Source organism: Rhinopithecus bieti, unplaced genomic scaffold (genome assembly GCF_001698545.2).
Source record: "Rhinopithecus bieti isolate Rb0 unplaced genomic scaffold, ASM169854v2 scaffold_29928, whole genome shotgun sequence".
Lineage (NCBI taxonomy): Eukaryota > Metazoa > Chordata > Mammalia > Primates > Cercopithecidae > Rhinopithecus > Rhinopithecus bieti.
In genome coordinates, this window is record NW_016814053.1 from 2563222 (window position 1) to 2581774 (window position 18553).

At 39.3% G+C, this 18553-nt stretch overlaps 1 protein-coding gene across 1 annotated transcript in view; it reads right to left on the bottom strand.

Annotated features, from left to right (window-relative positions):
• Positions 1-18553, bottom strand: part of PYGL (glycogen phosphorylase L) — a 42789-nt gene that overhangs the window by 14833 nt on the left and 9403 nt on the right. Inside the window, exons 3-7 of the mRNA XM_017849537.1 lie at positions 17620-17698; positions 14227-14330; positions 7005-7136; positions 4288-4399; positions 3869-3951 (exon numbers count right to left, since the gene is read on the bottom strand). Of these exons, the coding sequence (XP_017705026.1) occupies positions 3869-3951; positions 4288-4399; positions 7005-7136; positions 14227-14330; positions 17620-17698 (510 nt within the window). The remainder of the gene's footprint in view (positions 1-3868; positions 3952-4287; positions 4400-7004; positions 7137-14226; positions 14331-17619; positions 17699-18553) is intronic.

Below are 18553 nucleotides of genomic sequence, written 5' to 3' on the forward strand. Positions count from 1 at the left end.
TATTATATTAAAATATATTAAACATATATATTTATATTATATATATTTATATTTATATTTTTGAGACAGGGTCTGGCTCTGTTACCCAAGCTAGAGTGCAGTGATGTGATGTTGGCTCACTGCAACCTCTGCCTCCCACTCTCCAGCAATCCTCTTACTTCAGCTTCCTGAGTAGCTGGGACTACAGGCATGCACCACCATGCCTGGCTATTTGTTTTTTTTTTTTTTTTTTTTTTTGAGACGGAGTCTCACTCTGTCGCCCAGGCTGGAGTGCAGTGGCATGATCTGATTCCAGCTCACAGCAGCCTCTGCCTCTCGGGTTCAAGCGATTTTCCTGCCTCAGCCTCCCACGTAGCTGGGATTACAGGCTTGCATTACCATGCCTGGCTAATTTTTGTACTTTTTGTAGAGACGGGGTTTCACCATATTGCCCAGACTGGCCTGGAACTCCTGAGCTCAAGCAATCTGCCCATGTCAGCCTCCTAAAGTGTTGGGATTACAGGCATGAGCCACTGCACCGGGCCATAAAGCATATTTTGAATGAAGGCTGCAATACGCTACAAACTATGATTTGAGGTCTTTGCTTAAGTATGAGATACTTGATGGAGGCTTTATTGCAACATTAGTTAATGTACCTCCTGTCAAGAATAATTGCCTAAACTTAAATGGAAATATGAGTCTTTTTCAGTTAAACACATTCCTAGAATTAGCATTTTCCTCTGGGATTTAGCTATTAAAAGGGATATTTAAATGAACGAAAAGTATTTATCAGAAAAAAAGACTAAGTTAATAGAATAACTAAAAGTGAACATATTGAGAGGAAATATATATAACTGGGCATAGTATGGGCTAAATTAGGGAAAATTCATCAGAAAACCAAGCAAGCAAAGAAATTAAAATGATTAATTCCAGGATAAGTTAAACATTTTAAGAAAAGGAAAAGTAATCATTATATGAGGATACACATATGCACAGATCAGCTGTCTGTAGCATTACAAAGTCATAATAATGTAAATGCTGATTAAGGAGTTAGTGAAAATTATGATGTAAGCATGTTGAGAGAATTCGGGATGGGAAGTATGTGTTCATGTGGTGAGGGTGGGAGTACATGTGAGGATGTGAGCTAGAGTCCCATCTTCAATGGTGGGGAGTCAACAAACAATTGTAAAAATGAAAAAAAATCAACTGCATGTTATTCAGAAATATGGAGGTAAGTACCCAGAAAATCAATTATGTGTATGTACAACTTTGATAAAAATTAAAAGTCTGGATTAAAAATTAAAAGTCATTAATAGAAAACTGTCTGGATTGGATAGTACAGGTTGAGCATCTCTAATCTGGAAATCCAAAATCTGAAACTTTTTGAGTACTCATGTGACACAGCCAAGTGGAAAATTCTACCCCTGACCTCATGTGACAGGTCATAATCAACACAGAGTCAAAACTTTGTTTCATGCACAAAATTACTAAAAATATCGCACAAAATTGCTTCAGGCTGTGTGTATAATGTGTATATGAAACAGAAATGGATTTTGTGTTTATCCTTGGGTTCCATCCTCAAGATATCTCATTATATATGCAAATATTCCAAAATCTGAAAACATCTGAATTCTGAAACACTACTGGTCCCAAGCATTTTGGATAAGGCGTACTCAACCTGTACCAAAGGAAATTTATAGGTGGTAGAATTAGGAACCAGCTTTTATTTTATTCTTGGTACTTTTTATGTTACTTGTGTATTTTTTCTAATGACATGTATCTGTAAAAGTTATGAAGTCATTCTAAAACATAATAAATAGCACTATGGAATCCATCTCTAATAAACTGTAACATTTATTGAGCCAGGAATGTTTTAAGGTCCTAGAAATAAAATGATTAATTACACACAGTCCTTGACTTGAAGAAGTTCAAATTAGTAGGCGGTGGGGGGTGGGGGGTATAAACAAGGCTATAAATACAATGTGATGATTTAAAAAAAAAATTAAGTTAAGTTAAATATACAGTATTTTGAGAACCTGGGTGATCAGGTAATTCTTAACCTAAGCCCTAAAAGATGAGTAGGAATGTGTCAGAATATTCCCTGCAAGCAACGGATGCCGTGCAAGGCATGGAGGTAGGAAGGAACAGGGTCAATAGTCCTGCACAGCTGGGGCCTATTGTTGGGGCAAAATCATGGAAGATGCATCAGGGCACTGGTAACCACATCAATGAAGAACTTAGGTAACATGACTAAGATTCTGTCCTTCTCTTACAGGTGATCCAAAGTCTTTCAAGAGTTTTAAGCAGGGAACAGATATCTCAAAGCTGCAGAGTGAAGAAAGGTGCAGGCTTCCTGGAAGAGAAACTAATGTTTGGACTAGGGCTATGGCCAAGTTGAGAAGAATGAATTTGTTATTGCAATTACAGTACAAAAGGATTTATCAGCTCACTCTTAAAACAAACAAACAAACAAAAACATGATCCTGAGCGCTCCCGTTTAGCCAACAAATCTAGTCAACTTTTTGCCCCATGCTAACTTCGTATATATTGTCAGTTACTGCAGATGATTATTTCCCAGTAAAATTAGCTTTGGTCCTTACTGAAGACAGGAAGATGAATTTCAAGCCCCTGCAGCCTGGGTTTAGGTTGGCAGTATGGTCCCAGACTTGGAAGAATTCTTACTTTGACCCTGACATAGAATAACTTTTTGCTTTTGGGTTACAGGTTTCTCTGAAATGTACTGAAGCCACAATGTTTTCCACAAAGGAATAATAACATATACCATTAGGTTCCTAAAAATGCCCCAGCAAAATCCATGTAATCATCTTCCCTTCTGAGGGATTATAATTTAACAGCAGGTGGACATCTGGTGTTAAGGACTATTCATATCCTAGTCCCCCCAAGATCCTTGTTTTCTGCCATCTTTGTAAAGCAGAGTGCTAATTTTATTGCTTCTGAGAAAACTTTAAAAAAATCATTACAGCTTCATGAAAAGGATTTTACCCATAGAGAAGTTTAGAGTTACATATATTTAAAACAACTAAGAATCAATAGCAGTTACCTGAGATCCAGTTCCAAGTGGTGTGTGTGTGTGTGTGTGTGTGTGTGTGTGTGTGTGTGTTGAGACAGAGTCTCACTCTGTCACCCAGGCTGGAGTGCATTGGTGCAGTCGTGGCTCACAGCAACCTCTGTCTCCTAGGCTCAAGCGATTTTCCTGCATGTTAGCCAGGCTGGTCTTGAACTTTTGACCTCAAATGATCTGCCTGCCTCAGCCTCCCAAAGTGCTGGGATTACAGGCATGAGCCATTGCACCCGGCCCCAAGTGTTTTTTCTTAACTAAGCTATATTTATAATAAAATTAGAATAACTGAATTGATGATAAGAAAAAGATACAAAAGAAAAAGATACAAGTCAGTGGCATGAGAAACAGGCGTTTGTTCATGGGTCTACCCCAGGGTATCTGACTCCATCTAGCATCAGGGCAGAGGACCAGAAAGGGCCTAGTCAGTGAGAGAAGAGGTGAGGCAGGAAATCTTCAGTGTCTTCTGACTTTGCAGATAAACTTTCTATCTGGAAAGGAAGTAGTGCTTCACCAGTGACTTACTTCATCTCTTATATCCAGGTTTTTAAAATACATCTCTAGAACTTCCCCATTAGTGATGGGGGTCACTAATCAAGGGCAAAATATAAATTCTGATTTCATGAACTATACAGATTTGTTTTCCTTACTTGGTTGGGAGGGGAAATCTAGACAATCCAGGGAGAAATACGGAGCGTCTTCTGCACATGGAAAAACATTGATATTAAATGTGTTTTATAGGTTGCTGAACAGGCTCTTGTGAAATAAGCTGCTCCTGTTGCCACTAAGAAAGCAACCTTGATCACTCACATTGTCATTGGGATAGAGGACCCGGGAGATGTTCTCGGCCAGGTTTCGGTCCAGCACAGCCTGAATGTAGTCTCCAACATTAACTAGGGGAAAGTTAGAGAAACAATAAATAGAGAAACCAGTCATTGTTGTGGGAAACCTCTTGATCTCACTGTCTCTGTGCTGTGTGTCATGTGGGATTCCTAAAATTCCTAAAAATCCCAAAGGATTTCAACAAACCATCATGCTGGGCTTCACATGAGAATTGCTTGAAAAATGTCCTCCCTACTTCCTCCATACAACGCCTGCTTAGTCACTGAAGTTCATATCAGAAACTCAAGGCTTTTTTGTTTGTTTGTTTCAAGCTCAATTTGGTTCTAACTAGCAATCAAAAAGATTAAGCATATGCATAAAGAAACCAAGACCTGTGCTGTACTCACAGTCTCTGAGGTTAAAGTCATTCGGTGCCCGAGCAGACCAGAGGCGCATGGTGTTGACAGTGTTGTTCATGTAGCCAGGCACCGGGGTGTCATATGGCAGAGCCAGGACCACCTGTAGGATTAAACAGAAGCAGCTGCTCATTGTTTCCCAAGTGTGATGACATAGGTTGAACACGGGGCTGGGAGACTGCAATGGAATTCTATTCCTGGCTCTATCATCAACTCAAATTGTGTGAGGCCTAAATGGAGAAGAGGGTCCCAGGGTTGCAAAGGGTATTAGAGGAACATGCGGTTCCTCCCCCACCTGGTACAATCTAGTGACTGGAACCATCCACAATGATGGTCCTTTATAATGTTTCTATGTTGACTCTCCATGTGTCCTTGCCCTGATATAAATGCAGTGGAATGGAATGATATGGTGTTGGTATTCAAAAAAGTTTATCTTTCATGTTTCATATCAAGCCATTGCTCTAATAATAATGAAATATGATATGCAAACAAAGTGACAATGTGAATCTGTACCCACCAAAAAATAGCACTTAGAATACGTTTTGCATAGGTTTTTCAGTGATCTGATTTCAAATATGATGAAAATCAATGGAATAGGAAATTTATGAAGCTGTAACATCTCATATAATATTTAAAATGCTGTGCTAGATTTTTAAAGTTGCATAAGGAGTTATTTTAGTGATTCCTATAGTGATCTGCCAAATCAACTGATAATTAGCTGAGTTGAGTCTAAGAGGTAAGTTTTGGAAAATCTAGCTTGATCTTTGTGACAGTCACTGAAATAGAGAAGAGGAAGATGAAGTATGTTTCACAGTGCATCGAAAATTCATGTGAGAAATGATTCATTTTTATTCCCTGCCTCATCAGAGTCAAGCTCGAAGGAAGGAGAATGACAGAATAATTGAACTGGAGGATGCTGGATCTTATTTAGTGCAACCCACTTATTTTGGACATGAGGGAGCTGAAGCTGAGAGAGAAGTGACTTGCCCAAGGTCACAGTCACGGCAGCAATGAAACCTAAATACGCATCTCTTTAATTTGGTCTGTTAAATTGTGAATGAATGAAGCATTATAGTCCATATCAATCACATATATTCAGTCATGCTTTCATGATCACCGTGACCTCAAAGTAATAAATTACCCCCATTTAAATATCTTTCATTAAGACATAAAAGTCTCTGGACTTTTAAAGCAAGTTGTGATCAATCAGGGAAAGTCATTTGCAGGCTGGGATTGAGTCTCAGTTCAAACAAGAGTTTGACCCTTCTGACCCTTGAAGCATAATTAAGGCAGCCCAGCAAGTGCACAGCTTAGATCTTCTTTCAGAGAACCGCAAAGAGAACTTGCTCCCTCAGAGTGCACACCAAGGCTGTGCTCTCTGGGATGCTCCATGTGGCTGGGACACTATGGCCGGAACTTCTTTAATGGGCAATCTTTAGTCTCAGGCTCCATCAGCCTGGCCACTTGCTCAGAATGGCACTGCGGTCTGAGGCTCTCCATGAGAATCCTCCTTCTTTGCGCTTCACTTTTCACAGGTGGCACACCTGTGTCACAGTCTGAAGACTTCCTCGTCCTGCTCCCTCTCCTCTTGATCTTTCATCGGCATCCCCCCAGTATGTCACTTGCACTTCTTCTCTCTGGTGTCTGTTTCCTAGAGGACCTAAACTGACACGTGACTGTGTCATTTGACTTTATTGGAAGCCATCCCATGCATGCACAGAGCACATGTGGCCGCATGCTCTGAGCTCACTGGGTACCAGTTTGGGGTTAATTCATGTGATTACTTCAGTCTGTGAAGCTAAGTTGCATGACTTGGGCCAGCTCACTTATATTACCTTGCTCCCTAACTTTGCCTCTGTGGGCCCAGAAACACACACTCTCTCCAATTGAATTTCTTGATACATTATGAAAATACCTAGAGGTGCTTTGTAAATACAAGTTAGCTCAGCAGTGGGACCCACAGTGTAAATAAAATGCTTCCAGGATTGATTGTGTAAACTGCATACTTTTATTTTTATTTTATTTTATTTTTTTGAGATGGAGTCTCGTTTTGTCGCCCAGGCTGGAGTGCAGTGACATGATCTTGGCTCCCTGCAACCTCCGCCTCAGCCTCCCAAGTAGCTGGGACTACAGGCATAGGCCACCACGCCTGGCTAATTTTTGTATTTTTAGTAGAGATGGGGTTTCACCATGTTGGCCAGGCTGGTCTTGAACTCCTGACCTCAGGTGACCTGCCCGCCTTGGCCTCCCAAAGTGCTGGGATTACAGGTGTGATCCACTGCGTCCAGCCAGGAATGACATTTAAAATTATTCAATTTTGCTATCAACATCTTAATATAAAACCAAAGAGGTAAGCATGCTGGTTACTATAGAACTGACAATTTTCTGGTGCAAAAAAAAAAAAAAACAAACAAACAAAAAAAACACCGAAAAACAAAAAACAAACAAGCAAACTGATAATTTTCTGACAAAGTTGATTGCAAAATGACCCTTGTAAAAGTCACTCCTCTCTTGGCCTCAGCTCCCTTGTCTCCAAAATGAGTGGGTTGCACTAAGAGAAGTAACAGATTTATTTACAAAAATATATTCTATTACTTAATACATGACATGCCCTATACTCAATATCACACTGTATGCTACATAGTCAACATATTATCTGCTGAACTAAATACTATACAAAATGTTGGCTATACGAGCACTCTGAATACCTGAGTGTCAATCCACTTGGTCCCAGTATTGGTGTGTTCTACTTTTCCATAGAAGTGCACAGGCAGCATGAATTCTGGGCGAGACTTCTCCCAAGGATTTCCATATCTGAGCCAATCATCTGCTTCTTCTACCTGCAAAAGGATACAGTATTACTTAGAATTTATTTGTGAGGAAATGTGAACCTAGCCCTTCAATTATATTAAATTTAAAACATCTTTAACTGAAACAACTTATGAATACTGAGTACTCTTTTGTAATTGTTTTATAGCCTACAATCAACAATAATAATACTTGCTAATACAGCCCTAAATATTTTATATGTATGACTGCATTTAATCCTCACATTATATCAACCATACAGGAGGGAACTATGAGTCCTCTCTTAAAGATGAGGAATTGTTACTGCTCAAGGTCAAACAGTAAACGGTACAGATAAGATCTCAAGGTCAAACAGTAAATGACAGAGATAAGATCTGCCCTTAGGTCTCTGTGTTCCACAGCCTGTGTCTTAACATCTGTGAATCCAATTGTCCAGCTTCAGCTAGAGACAGAGGCCTTACAGGGATGTTTATCATTGAATACCTGGGCCTGTCAAGTCCTACACAATGGGTTCAGTCAAGATTCTTGTGGCTCGAATATACAGAATCAGTTAGAAAATGCTACTTACAGAACACTCTTTTAATCAAGCTTATTGATATAGGTACAGAACATTATTGCATTATGTAGTCTTTGCTTATCTTAATCCTTATGTAATTTTGATTTGTAATGAACTATAGATTATAGTTTATTTTGAAAATAACATATTTTAGGAGGTAATGAACTTATTTTATTGACAATTTCAATATTTTCCTAGGTATTTATGTCAATTTATAACAAAATATTTCTTATATACAATTTTAAACTATGGTTTCTATTTAGGATATCCTGGACATCAAATACATTTTCATTTGCAACAAACAAACAAACACATCAAAATAAGAACACCACCACCACCAAACACATTGGAGGGGATGTATTTTAAAGTAAATTATTGAAACCTTTAAAATATTACACATACAGTTGTAGATTGCTTAACGACAGGGATACATTCTGAAAAATGTGTTGTTAGGCAATGTTGTCATTGTGCAAACATCACAGAGTGCACTTACACAAACGCAGATGGTGTTGCCTACTACACACCTGAGCTATATGGTATAGCCTCCTGCTCCTAGACTACAAACCTGTACAGCACGTTACTGTACTGAATACTGTAGGCAATGGTAACACGATGGTAAGTGTTTGTGTATCTAAACATATCCAAACATAGAAATGGTACAGTAAAAATTCAGTATAAAACATAAGAAATGGTACACCTGTAGGGCACAGCTCCATTACCATCTTATGGGACCACCATTGCATATGTGCTCTATTGTTGACTGAAATGTCGTTATGTGGTGCATGACTATACGTTAAAAAATGGAATTGTGTTCTGGCCAGAAGGGGGCAAAAAAAAAGCAACTTTGTCAATGAGATCATCTCCAAGATGGTTATTTTGCCTATTTGATTCCTCATATCCACCTCTTAGAAAACTCAGCTGTAGTTTTAAAAGATATTGCTTAAGAATTAAACACAATGTTGGACATCTCATGATCACCTAAACATGAGTGTAATGCCTGTTTCAGGAACAGTGCGAAGAGACAAAAATAAACACTAAAGATTATTTTCAACAGCTAGACAAATGAATACACGTTCACTTATTCAAACTTTGGTAATGACTTTTTATCAAGAAAGCTGATAAGCTTCCCACTAATATTAACTACCAGCGTCATGATGAATGGAAATGGGACTCATAGCAACAACATCTTTAGTTAGGAGAGCTAGGAGTTAGAGAGCCACTGGAGGAAGGAGGAGTTATCAGATGCAAGATGAAGCCTAGGGAAGGCTGGAGAGAGACCTGAGCTCATCAGAAAGTCGCATCTTCTTAAAATTTTAATAAACAATTGAGGTTTGCCAGTTGACAAGAAGCTTGTTAAAGAGTCCATTAACTTGGCCAGGTGTGGTGGCAACACCTGTAATCCCAGCACTTTGGGAGGCCAAGGTGGGCACATCATGAGGTCAGGAGTTTGAGACCAGCCTGGCCAACATGGTGAAATCCCGTCTCTACTAAAAATACAAAAATTAGCTGGACGTGGTGGCGGGCACCTGTAATCCTAGCTACTCAGGAGGCTGAGGCAGGAGAATCACTTGAACCAGGGAGGCAGAGGTTGCAGTGAGCAGAGATTATGCCACTGCACTCCAGCCTGGGCTACAGAGCAAGATTCCATCTCAAAAAAAAAAAAAAAAAAAAAAAAAAGAAAAAAAAGAAAAAGTCCATTAGCACAAGCTTCATAACTAGAAACACTATAATAAGTAAAATGATAATATCAACAAAGGATCAAAACATCCTGACTTACAAAATACTTTATGCTGCACTTAGGCAAGGGCCAATTTTGGGTTTTAAAATACTGAGCAATATGAACACTGCTTCCTGTAACAGGAAAGAACCATAGGCCTGTGTGCCTTGTTTCAGCATGCAGGGCTGTTGTAAAACCCATCTGAAGGCACTGTAGGAAATAGGAGGACGATGAGGCAGAAACAGTTTTCCTTTGAAAACTCATGACCATGGGAGAACTGATGACATTTTTTTTTTTTTTTTTTGCTGAGAAATGCAGTAGGATCATATACTGTCCTGCCCCCAAGAAGCCTGAAGTGCTCAGATAAGAGAGGATGGGCTCTGAACTTTCTCCTGTGGGTTCACTCCTTGACTGCTGTGGAAGTCAGAGGTTGCATTTACTCTTTTATTTTATTTTATTTTATTTTTTTGAGACACAGTTTCGCTCTGTCACCCAGGCTGGAGTCCAGTGGCACAATCTTGGCTTGCTGCAACCTCTGCCTCCCAAATTCAAGTGATTCTCCTGACTCATCCTCCCGAGTAGCTGGGATTACAGGTGCCTGCCACCACACACAGCTAATTTTTGTATTTTTAGTAGAGATGGGGTTTTACCATGTTGGCCAGGCTGATCTTGAACTCCTGACCTCAAGTGATCCGCCTGCCTCAGCCTCCCAAAGTGCTGGGATTATAGGTGTGAGACACTGCGCCCGGCCACACGACATTCTTAATGCCATCAAATGTTGGTTGAATTTTTTTCCTGCTAAATAATGATTGGTTTTAGCTTCATGGGGCTAACAACTTGGAGACTTTATTTGCTTGCTGTTCTTTATTGTGAATCTCTCACTGATTCAGTAAAGAATCGGTGAATAATTATATCAATTTTATAAGATTTGTATTTAAGGTAGATTGGGAAACAAATGTTTCATAACAATAAGTTGATCTGAGGAGATCTGAGGAGAAGGAGAGAACTATCCCTTGCTGCCTCCACTAAATCCACAGAAGCTGCCATATGGTGATAAACCTTCTCTCTACCTTGCTTTCTTCCAATGAATTGATAAATTGATCTGTAAATTTAGGTTTCCATGTAGCCAATGATCCCCAAAATGCACTAACATGCTAATCATATGAAGGGGTAGGGGTGGGGGGCCAAGATGGGAGAACTTTCATCTACATCCAAGTGAGCTGTCAGAGCTGTTTCATCCCAGAGGTTGCACAGGGCTGAAGAAAGCAAGTGCGGATCTGTGGAGTAAAAGAGCCAACCTGGGTGCAGTTGGCAGCTGGACTAGGCATTTTTTTAGAGGAATGACTCAATGGAACCTGTCCCAGCCAGCAGGGATGGAGAGGTTAGCCCAGGGGACTCTATTGACTGAATTCTGAGAAATGCTCTTCACCTGTGGGATATAGAGTCCACAAAGAACCAGTGAACAGACATCAGGAAAGCCCACGAACTTGGCTTTCTGATGTTATAAATAACTGATAAATGTTTCTGTGGCACACCAAGAATTCCACAATGATAATTAGAAGCTTTGCTGGGTAACGTGAATCGTGCATGACTGGCTATCACGAACTAGGTGTGGGTTCTAAGAGGCAAGAGAAGGGCTGCAGAAGCCACCTGGATCCAGCTCCGAGATACATACTGTGAGAGCCTTTCCACCTAGGGCTTTGGTGTGATTGTGAAACTTCTGTGAGGTTGTTGCAATCATCTTTCTCTCCACTTCCTCCTCGGGGCCAGCGATTTTCACAGAGCACTATTACTGCACTTCCCATGAGAGTAGATGGTAAATATAGAATTTTAGCAATACAATTATTTTCCTCAGGGGGTTCATGATGAACACTCCACAACTGCAAATCTTCCTTGAAGAGACTCAAAAATTAAAAGCCCATCAACCTTTAAAAACCTTCCCAGCATGTGAAATTTTCATTAGTCTTCTTCAAATCTGCCATTGTAAGAACAGTGTTACGTGTGAGTGGGGGCATGACTATACTCTGAAGAGGCCTGCTGCTTTCTTGACAGATGCTTTTTGTTTTTTATGGAAATAATTTCTTTTTTATGGTATGATATATTTTATGTTTGACAGTTAAAATCCCATTCCAGTAAACAATGGAGGTGCTAAGTAAAATTATATACCCTCCTCATTCAATTTCAAGTCATAATGAAAGAAGAAGTGATGGTTGATAAGGTTAGCTTTGGATTTTATTTTATTTTATGTTATTTTATTTATTTTTTTTTTTGAGACAGGGTCTCACTCACTCGCCCAGACAGGAGTGCAGTGGCACTATCTCAGCTCACTGCAACCTCCACCTCCCAGGCTTAAGCGATTCTCCTGCCTCAGCCCCCAAGTAGCTGGGATTACAGGTGCGCGCCACTATCTCCTGGCTAATTTTTGTATTTTTAGTAGGGACAGGGGTTTCACCATGTTGGCCAGACTGGTCTCAAACTCCTGACCTCAAATGATTCAACCACCTCGGCCTCCCAAAATGTTGGGATTACAGGCGTAAGCCACTGCACCTGGCTGGCTTTGCAATATTTTGAATGAGCAAAACCTATTTAGTCTTTCTTTATTTTTCTTTTTAAAGAACACTGGAATACACGCTTTCTTGGTCTGATAGGAGAGAAAGAGATAGTTTCCTGGAATAAAGATCATTTAAAAAGAGCAAAGGTAGGTGTGATAATCGTGGTCCTTCATAAAATGTAAGGGGAAAATATACCTGAGACAAAAAAAGATTGAGATTTCTTTCCTGAGTTTCTTTTAAATCTTCCATCTGACAGTAGTTAAGAGATAAGAAATGAGATCCTTGGAGATTCTGCAGTATAGTGAGTAGCACACAGTATCCTTTTCAAAGGCTAAAATTAGATACCATATGTTGTTTGGTTAGGTTGTGTCAAAGTTTTGGTTGTCCTGGAAATGCCTGCTAAACTAGGCTCTCAGCATGGAACTCTAGGTTACTCCATTGGGGAGAGGAACAACTTATTTCATTTTTATAAATTTTAATGATTACAAAATGCACATTACTTATGGAATATAAAACATGTAGAAGAGTAAATAGAGGATAGTACATATATTTCTTACAGAAAATGAGATATGTAGAAGAGTATATAGAAGACAGTAGAAGTTGCCCATCTTCCAGAGATAACTTCTGTTGAAGCTTTGATGTATTTTTTTCTAGCACTTTTCCTTTATCTTTCTGGCCTCCTCTGGATAGCTGAGGTTATATCACCCTTATAACTCTATATCCTCTACTTATAGCTAACACAAATGATTTCCTATTTTGTTAAAATTAATCAAAAATATAATATGAATGGCTTCACTAATATTTTATTATAGAATACCATAATTTATTAAAGTATCCTCCTTTTCTTACGCAAAATTAGCATTTTATTGTGTGCTTACTAATATTAGCATTTTATTGTGTGCCAGATATTTTACATGTTTTTATAATAATTCTGTAGAGTTTGTATCTCCATTTTGTCATTGAGAAAACTGAGTTCAGGGAAGTTTGGTAACCTAATTGAGGTAGCATACCTTATAAAAGTAATCAGGTCCCCTAAGTTGACATTAGGTCTCAAATGAGAAATTGGGACCCAGGCTTCTCTTCTATAAGATGCTGCCTCTCAGCTTTTATTTATTTGCGGGTAGCTAAAGATAAACAGCAATGGTTCTTAGTAAAATGTGGAAGTTTGTCTTCTACTCTATCCCCAATATTCTCCTGATCCTTTTTCCTTGGCACATTCTCTCATCAAACCAAATTTTTTAGTTCTTCCCTTCCTTGGCTCATAAAGAATCCAAATACTGAGGGAGGGAAGGAGGGCAGTGGTGACACTAAACTCATTCTCATCGGGCCATCTTCCTTTCTCCTGGCATCAGCCTAGGTCTCTGCATCCAGTCCCTGAGCGTTCTCTTGTTGGACTCATCTCATAAGTGTGGGAAAGGCTCAGAGAGCTCAGGGTTTTTGGAAACTGAAGATACATATTTCTGTCAATGGTGTATATATGAGACAAAAATAGGGAGAGACAAAGCCTAAATCACACTTAGTATCAGCAAAACTGTCCACACTAGGGCGATTGTAGACTCAAACAATTACTAGAGATAAAAAAAAAAAAAGTACCTAACAATCTGGTTTCGTTATATAAAGTAAAAGTAGTGTCATTTGGATAGATTTGTACAAATTTCTATGGAGCAATGTAATTATACATCTTAAATGTGTGCCAGATTTATTTGCTGTAACAGTTAACAACACTGTCTGATTTCATCTTATAAAAAAATCAGGACACTTGGCTTATATCTTGTAACCTTGGCATGTTAAGGAAGGCAAGACTCTGAGTGTAGAAGAGAATACTGAATGTGGTCCTGGGAGTCTGGGGATATGGACATGTATTTGCCAGCAGTGTGATCTGAGGTAACTTTACTTCCTCAGAGACTCAGTGTTCTCACCTACAAAATGGCATCGTGCTTCCTACCATCAAGGGTTCTTGGCTGAGATCATGAGTCAAAGATGTGCTCTCCATAAGTTCACACATTTTAGTGGTCCACATTCAGGCAGTCAGTGATAAATATTTTCAGAGCACCCTGTGAGTCAGCCACTGCACTCGGTGCCATGGATCTGGTGATGAGTGATACTGCAAGGCTCTCTGTTCTTGGGAAACTTACATTCTGAAGTGGGAAGAGGGACAGATAGAACTCACTGATACCAACCAAGTGCCAGAGACATTGGTACAGCTCTATGTTAAAGGTCCATATATTATAAATCATCCAGAACACCATGAAAGAGAAGTACCTTAATAACAAAATTTAGAAAGATAGCTCACACACCTGCCATCCATCTCGGATCTTCTGATTGAAAATCCCGTATTCATACCGAATGCCATATCCATAGGCTGCAAGTCCCAGGGTTGCCATGGAATCCAAGAAGCAGGCTACATTCAACAGAGCACAGGCAAAAGATAGAGTCACTAAGCTGAGTCAAAATTTCCAGTCTTTCCCTAAAACACATGGTAGCCACAAAACATTGCTATATGAAGAACCACATTTGTATTCTAAAGCACAGATACTACTGCACAATGGGTATTGATTTTTTAAAAATAACTCATTTCTAATTATAAAATTAATACTATACAAAAGTTAGAAAATGTAAAAAACGTATAAAGAAGAAAATGTCATCTATAACCTCACCTTCTAGAAATAACCACTGTGTATATTTTGTTTGAGAACAGATAAGGAAGTCAGCCTGCACAAGATAATGTCGATTATTGTCCCCACACTGCCTTTTCTAAGGGAAGCTGTCTCTATCCTCCCCTAAGACTCACCCCATTGGAAAAGACAGTCCCAGGAGAGTATAACTTATATATGTCCCATTCCCTTCCAGCACCTGACTGACAAGATATTCTGTGGCCAGCTCTGTTTCTTCCTGGCTCGTGGAATTCTACTATTGTTCAGATATTAGCTGATCATATGCTTCAGGGAGGCTGAACCAGGAAGTGAATCTTGCTCGATTGTTCTAATCTGCTAAGTCAATCATAGCAATTGTATTTCCTTCTCCATGAGCATACAATGACATTCAATCAGATGAGAGGTGCTAGAAAGTCTGTTGGGTATAGAATTCTGGGAAAGATTTTCCTTGCTGCCATTATCTTTTTTCCGTGAGGGGAAAGACAAAAGGACCAGAGACCTGGAGTCCTGCTGTACTCCTGCTGCTGAATAAACCAGTCTTGGCATGGCCTATCCTCTGGAGTTCTTGTTATGTGATAACACATGTCCTTGTTGACTGAACCATTTTTCTGGATTTTCTGTTATTTGATGACAGGGCATCTGATCCAGAACAGTTAACCAACAGGCTGGGTAAGGATCTGTCTTGTGGCTGGGTGAGAACTAAGGCATTACACTAATCAGATTGTCCCTTCCAGGAATTTAAGCTGAGAAATATACAGAGAATGAGGAAGTGTACAGTAGGAATTAAAACTGACAAGAATATTGAAAGCTGTAGATCAAACAGAAAGGGACTGAATGAGGTTGGTGGTACAGCCCTTAAAACAGAGATCCACAAACACAAACGGCCTAGGCTTTCAAGTTTTTCTAACATCGCCAGTCCCTATGCTCACATATGGCCTGCCTCTGCTCCCATTCCTGTTCTCTTTGAGCTGTGGCTCTTCAGCTTTTCCTGAGTCGTGATCAGACTATCCTTAGAGGGGGTCCCAACTTAGATGAGATCATCTAATGAGAATTCTCAGCTTCATCAGCCTCTTCACTCTGACTTCATCGGTCAACTTAAGGAGCAATGTCATGAATGTTGGGCACAGAGTTAACCTAGCCAACAAAGATTGAGGGCTCGGGCTTCACATAAAAGGCAGGTAGGCTGGTTTTTATTCTTAGATGTGCATTTCATCAGCGCTGCTGGCCTTCCTGCAGCCCCATAGAAAGCCTACTAAATTGTCAGATAATTACTTTCACAGGAAGGTGGCAAGTATCCCACAGGTATTATTTTATTTTGTTTTGTTCATTATTAATGGCAATGTTAAAGCACACTGTGACTAATGTACTAAGGATGAAAAAAAATGAAACAGATCCAAATGGATTTCTAGTAATTTGAGTGTATGCAAAATCAGAAGATTTTTGAACAATTTCTAAAAGAGAGGAGATAATTATTTTCATAGAATACAATCTGATACACGTGTGGTAGTATATTTTTATTATTAAATTTAAATTTCACAGATAATACATTAGTGCATCTTCCTTAAAAATATTAAGTTACAGACAAAAAAATTTATTATGCCAGCATCCCCTTTGATCCCTATCCCAGTTCTGCACTCCTCCCTACAGGAGGTCATAGGGAACAGTTTAGTATTTAGAATTCCAGACCTTTTATTCTACATATTCACATTATATACTTATGTACACACACACATATGCACACCCATGCACACACATATATATCTGGAATATATATCTTCCAAATCTTTTTCCTACATATTCACACACACACACACACACACACATATATTCACAGAAAATATTTAATTTTTAAAAAACATAAATGGTATCACACTGTATGGCTTTAATGCAATTTGATTTCTCTTTTAATTTGGATATCTATCTAGGAAAGTACATCTAGATCAATTTCGTTCTTTGACAATCAGTGTGGTACTTTTATAAACTATACTGTAACAATTATTTTCCCCGCATGTCTTCTTACGTGTGTGCTTCTTTAGGGTAGATATCAAGTGGAATTACTAGGTTATAGAGACGGGTATTTTCTAAATTAATGGAGCTGGTATTATATTTTTAGTGCTTTCCTATATATTTGCTGAAAAATTATTCCCTGAAAAAAGCAAAGAACTCAAATTGTATCTATACACAAAAAGGACATTAATTAAAAAACCATACCAATAATATTAGTGTATCATTGCCCACTAGTCAATCAAGCAGTCAAGTGCACAAGGCAAGACAATGGTTGACCAACTGGGGTCATGCCTCTGACCTGGAGTCTACCACTGAAAAAATAAAATAAAATAAAACAGAGGCAACTTAACTCAGGTCATGCCACACAAGGATGTGAGTTGAGAATCTTTGAACAAATAACAGTGAAGTAAAGGCGCTACTTTTGACCTAGATGTACTTTCCTGGATAGATCTCCAAATTAAAAAAGAAATCACATTGTATTAAAGCCATACAGTGTGATTATGTTTCTTAAAAATTAAATGTTTTCTGTGAATATATACATATTCACAGAATGAATATATATATATGTGTGTGTGTGTGTGTGTGTGTGTGTGTGTGTAAATATGTAGAAAAAAGGTCTGGAAGATATACATTCCAGAAAAAAGTTCTGGAATTCTAAATACTAAACTGTTCCCTATGACCCCCTATAGGGAGGAGTGCAGAACCGGGGTAGTGATCAAAGTGGACGCTAGCGTAATAAATTTTTTAGTCTGTCAACATTTAACATACCCTTAAGTGCATAGGAAGGATCTGGTTAACTGAGTTTTAAGCAGTGTCTCTTTTGTTCAAGTTCCCGTCTCTACTATTTGTGTAGAATTGATCAAACCAAAGTGCAAACTCAAGAACAAATACATCAAATACATCTACAACCAGGTCATACCTTGCACTTCTTCTAGGAAGCCTGTCTGGTTCTTCCAAGCATGGTCATGCATGGCATCTTAGATATCTTCAATCGGCCAGACAATATAATACACTCACAATGTCACTTACCAGCAAGTCTCCCAAGACCACCATTGCCAAGTCCAGCATCTTCTTCAATTTCTTCTAACTCTTCTATATCCAATCCAAGCTGGTAATGAAGGGAAAACAGTATCGGAAGCAGATACAAATTCAGGCCATTCAGAGGGACAGCCATTTCCTACAGCTCTGGGTAAAGGTTTTCAGGTTTAGCTGTGTACCTAAACTAGCATCAGCTCCCTTGAAGGTTGTTCTGGCATCAGATACTGACTGCAGAGGCAAACTGTATGAGATGGTGCAGCTGCAGCATGGAGGAGAGTGTAGGCTCTAAAAGTCCATTATTGACTCTGTTACTTCCTATATGACCCTGGGCAAGCTACTAACTCTATGCCTCAATTTTCCTATTTAAAAAAAGTGGAGGCTAACGGTACCTACCTCATTGATGATTGCTGTGAATTAAATAACATTATACAAACAAAGCATTTGGAACTATTCTTGGGCAGATATTCCTCAATAAATGTTAGCTATTATCATTGAAAACATTTGTGTGTGTGTGTGTGTGTACAGTAGGGTTAAAACCTCAGAAACAGTCCAGTACCAAGCTGATATTAGTTGGACTGAGGGGTTTTGAAAATGACCAAAAGGCCTGAGGTCAGATGTTCCTAAATGGACTAAAGTTCATCTTTTCATGACCACAGCATATTTACTCAGTAGGGTCAAAAGTTGTTAACTCAAAACCAGTTAGTGAGTCACTGCCCCCTAGACCTGGGGCCTGACAGCAGGCAGGGAAACCGCAGTCCTGCAATCCCGCTGGATGGGGTAAAATCCTTTACTTTTCCCTGGGGTGGATAAGAGGCTGTGGGAAGCCAAGCAGCATCTGTGAATTTGGACATGGATGGGACTGATTGCCAGGCAGCTCCCTGCCCCAGAGTGCTGGGGATCACACAGCAGAGTCCACAGCGCCCCT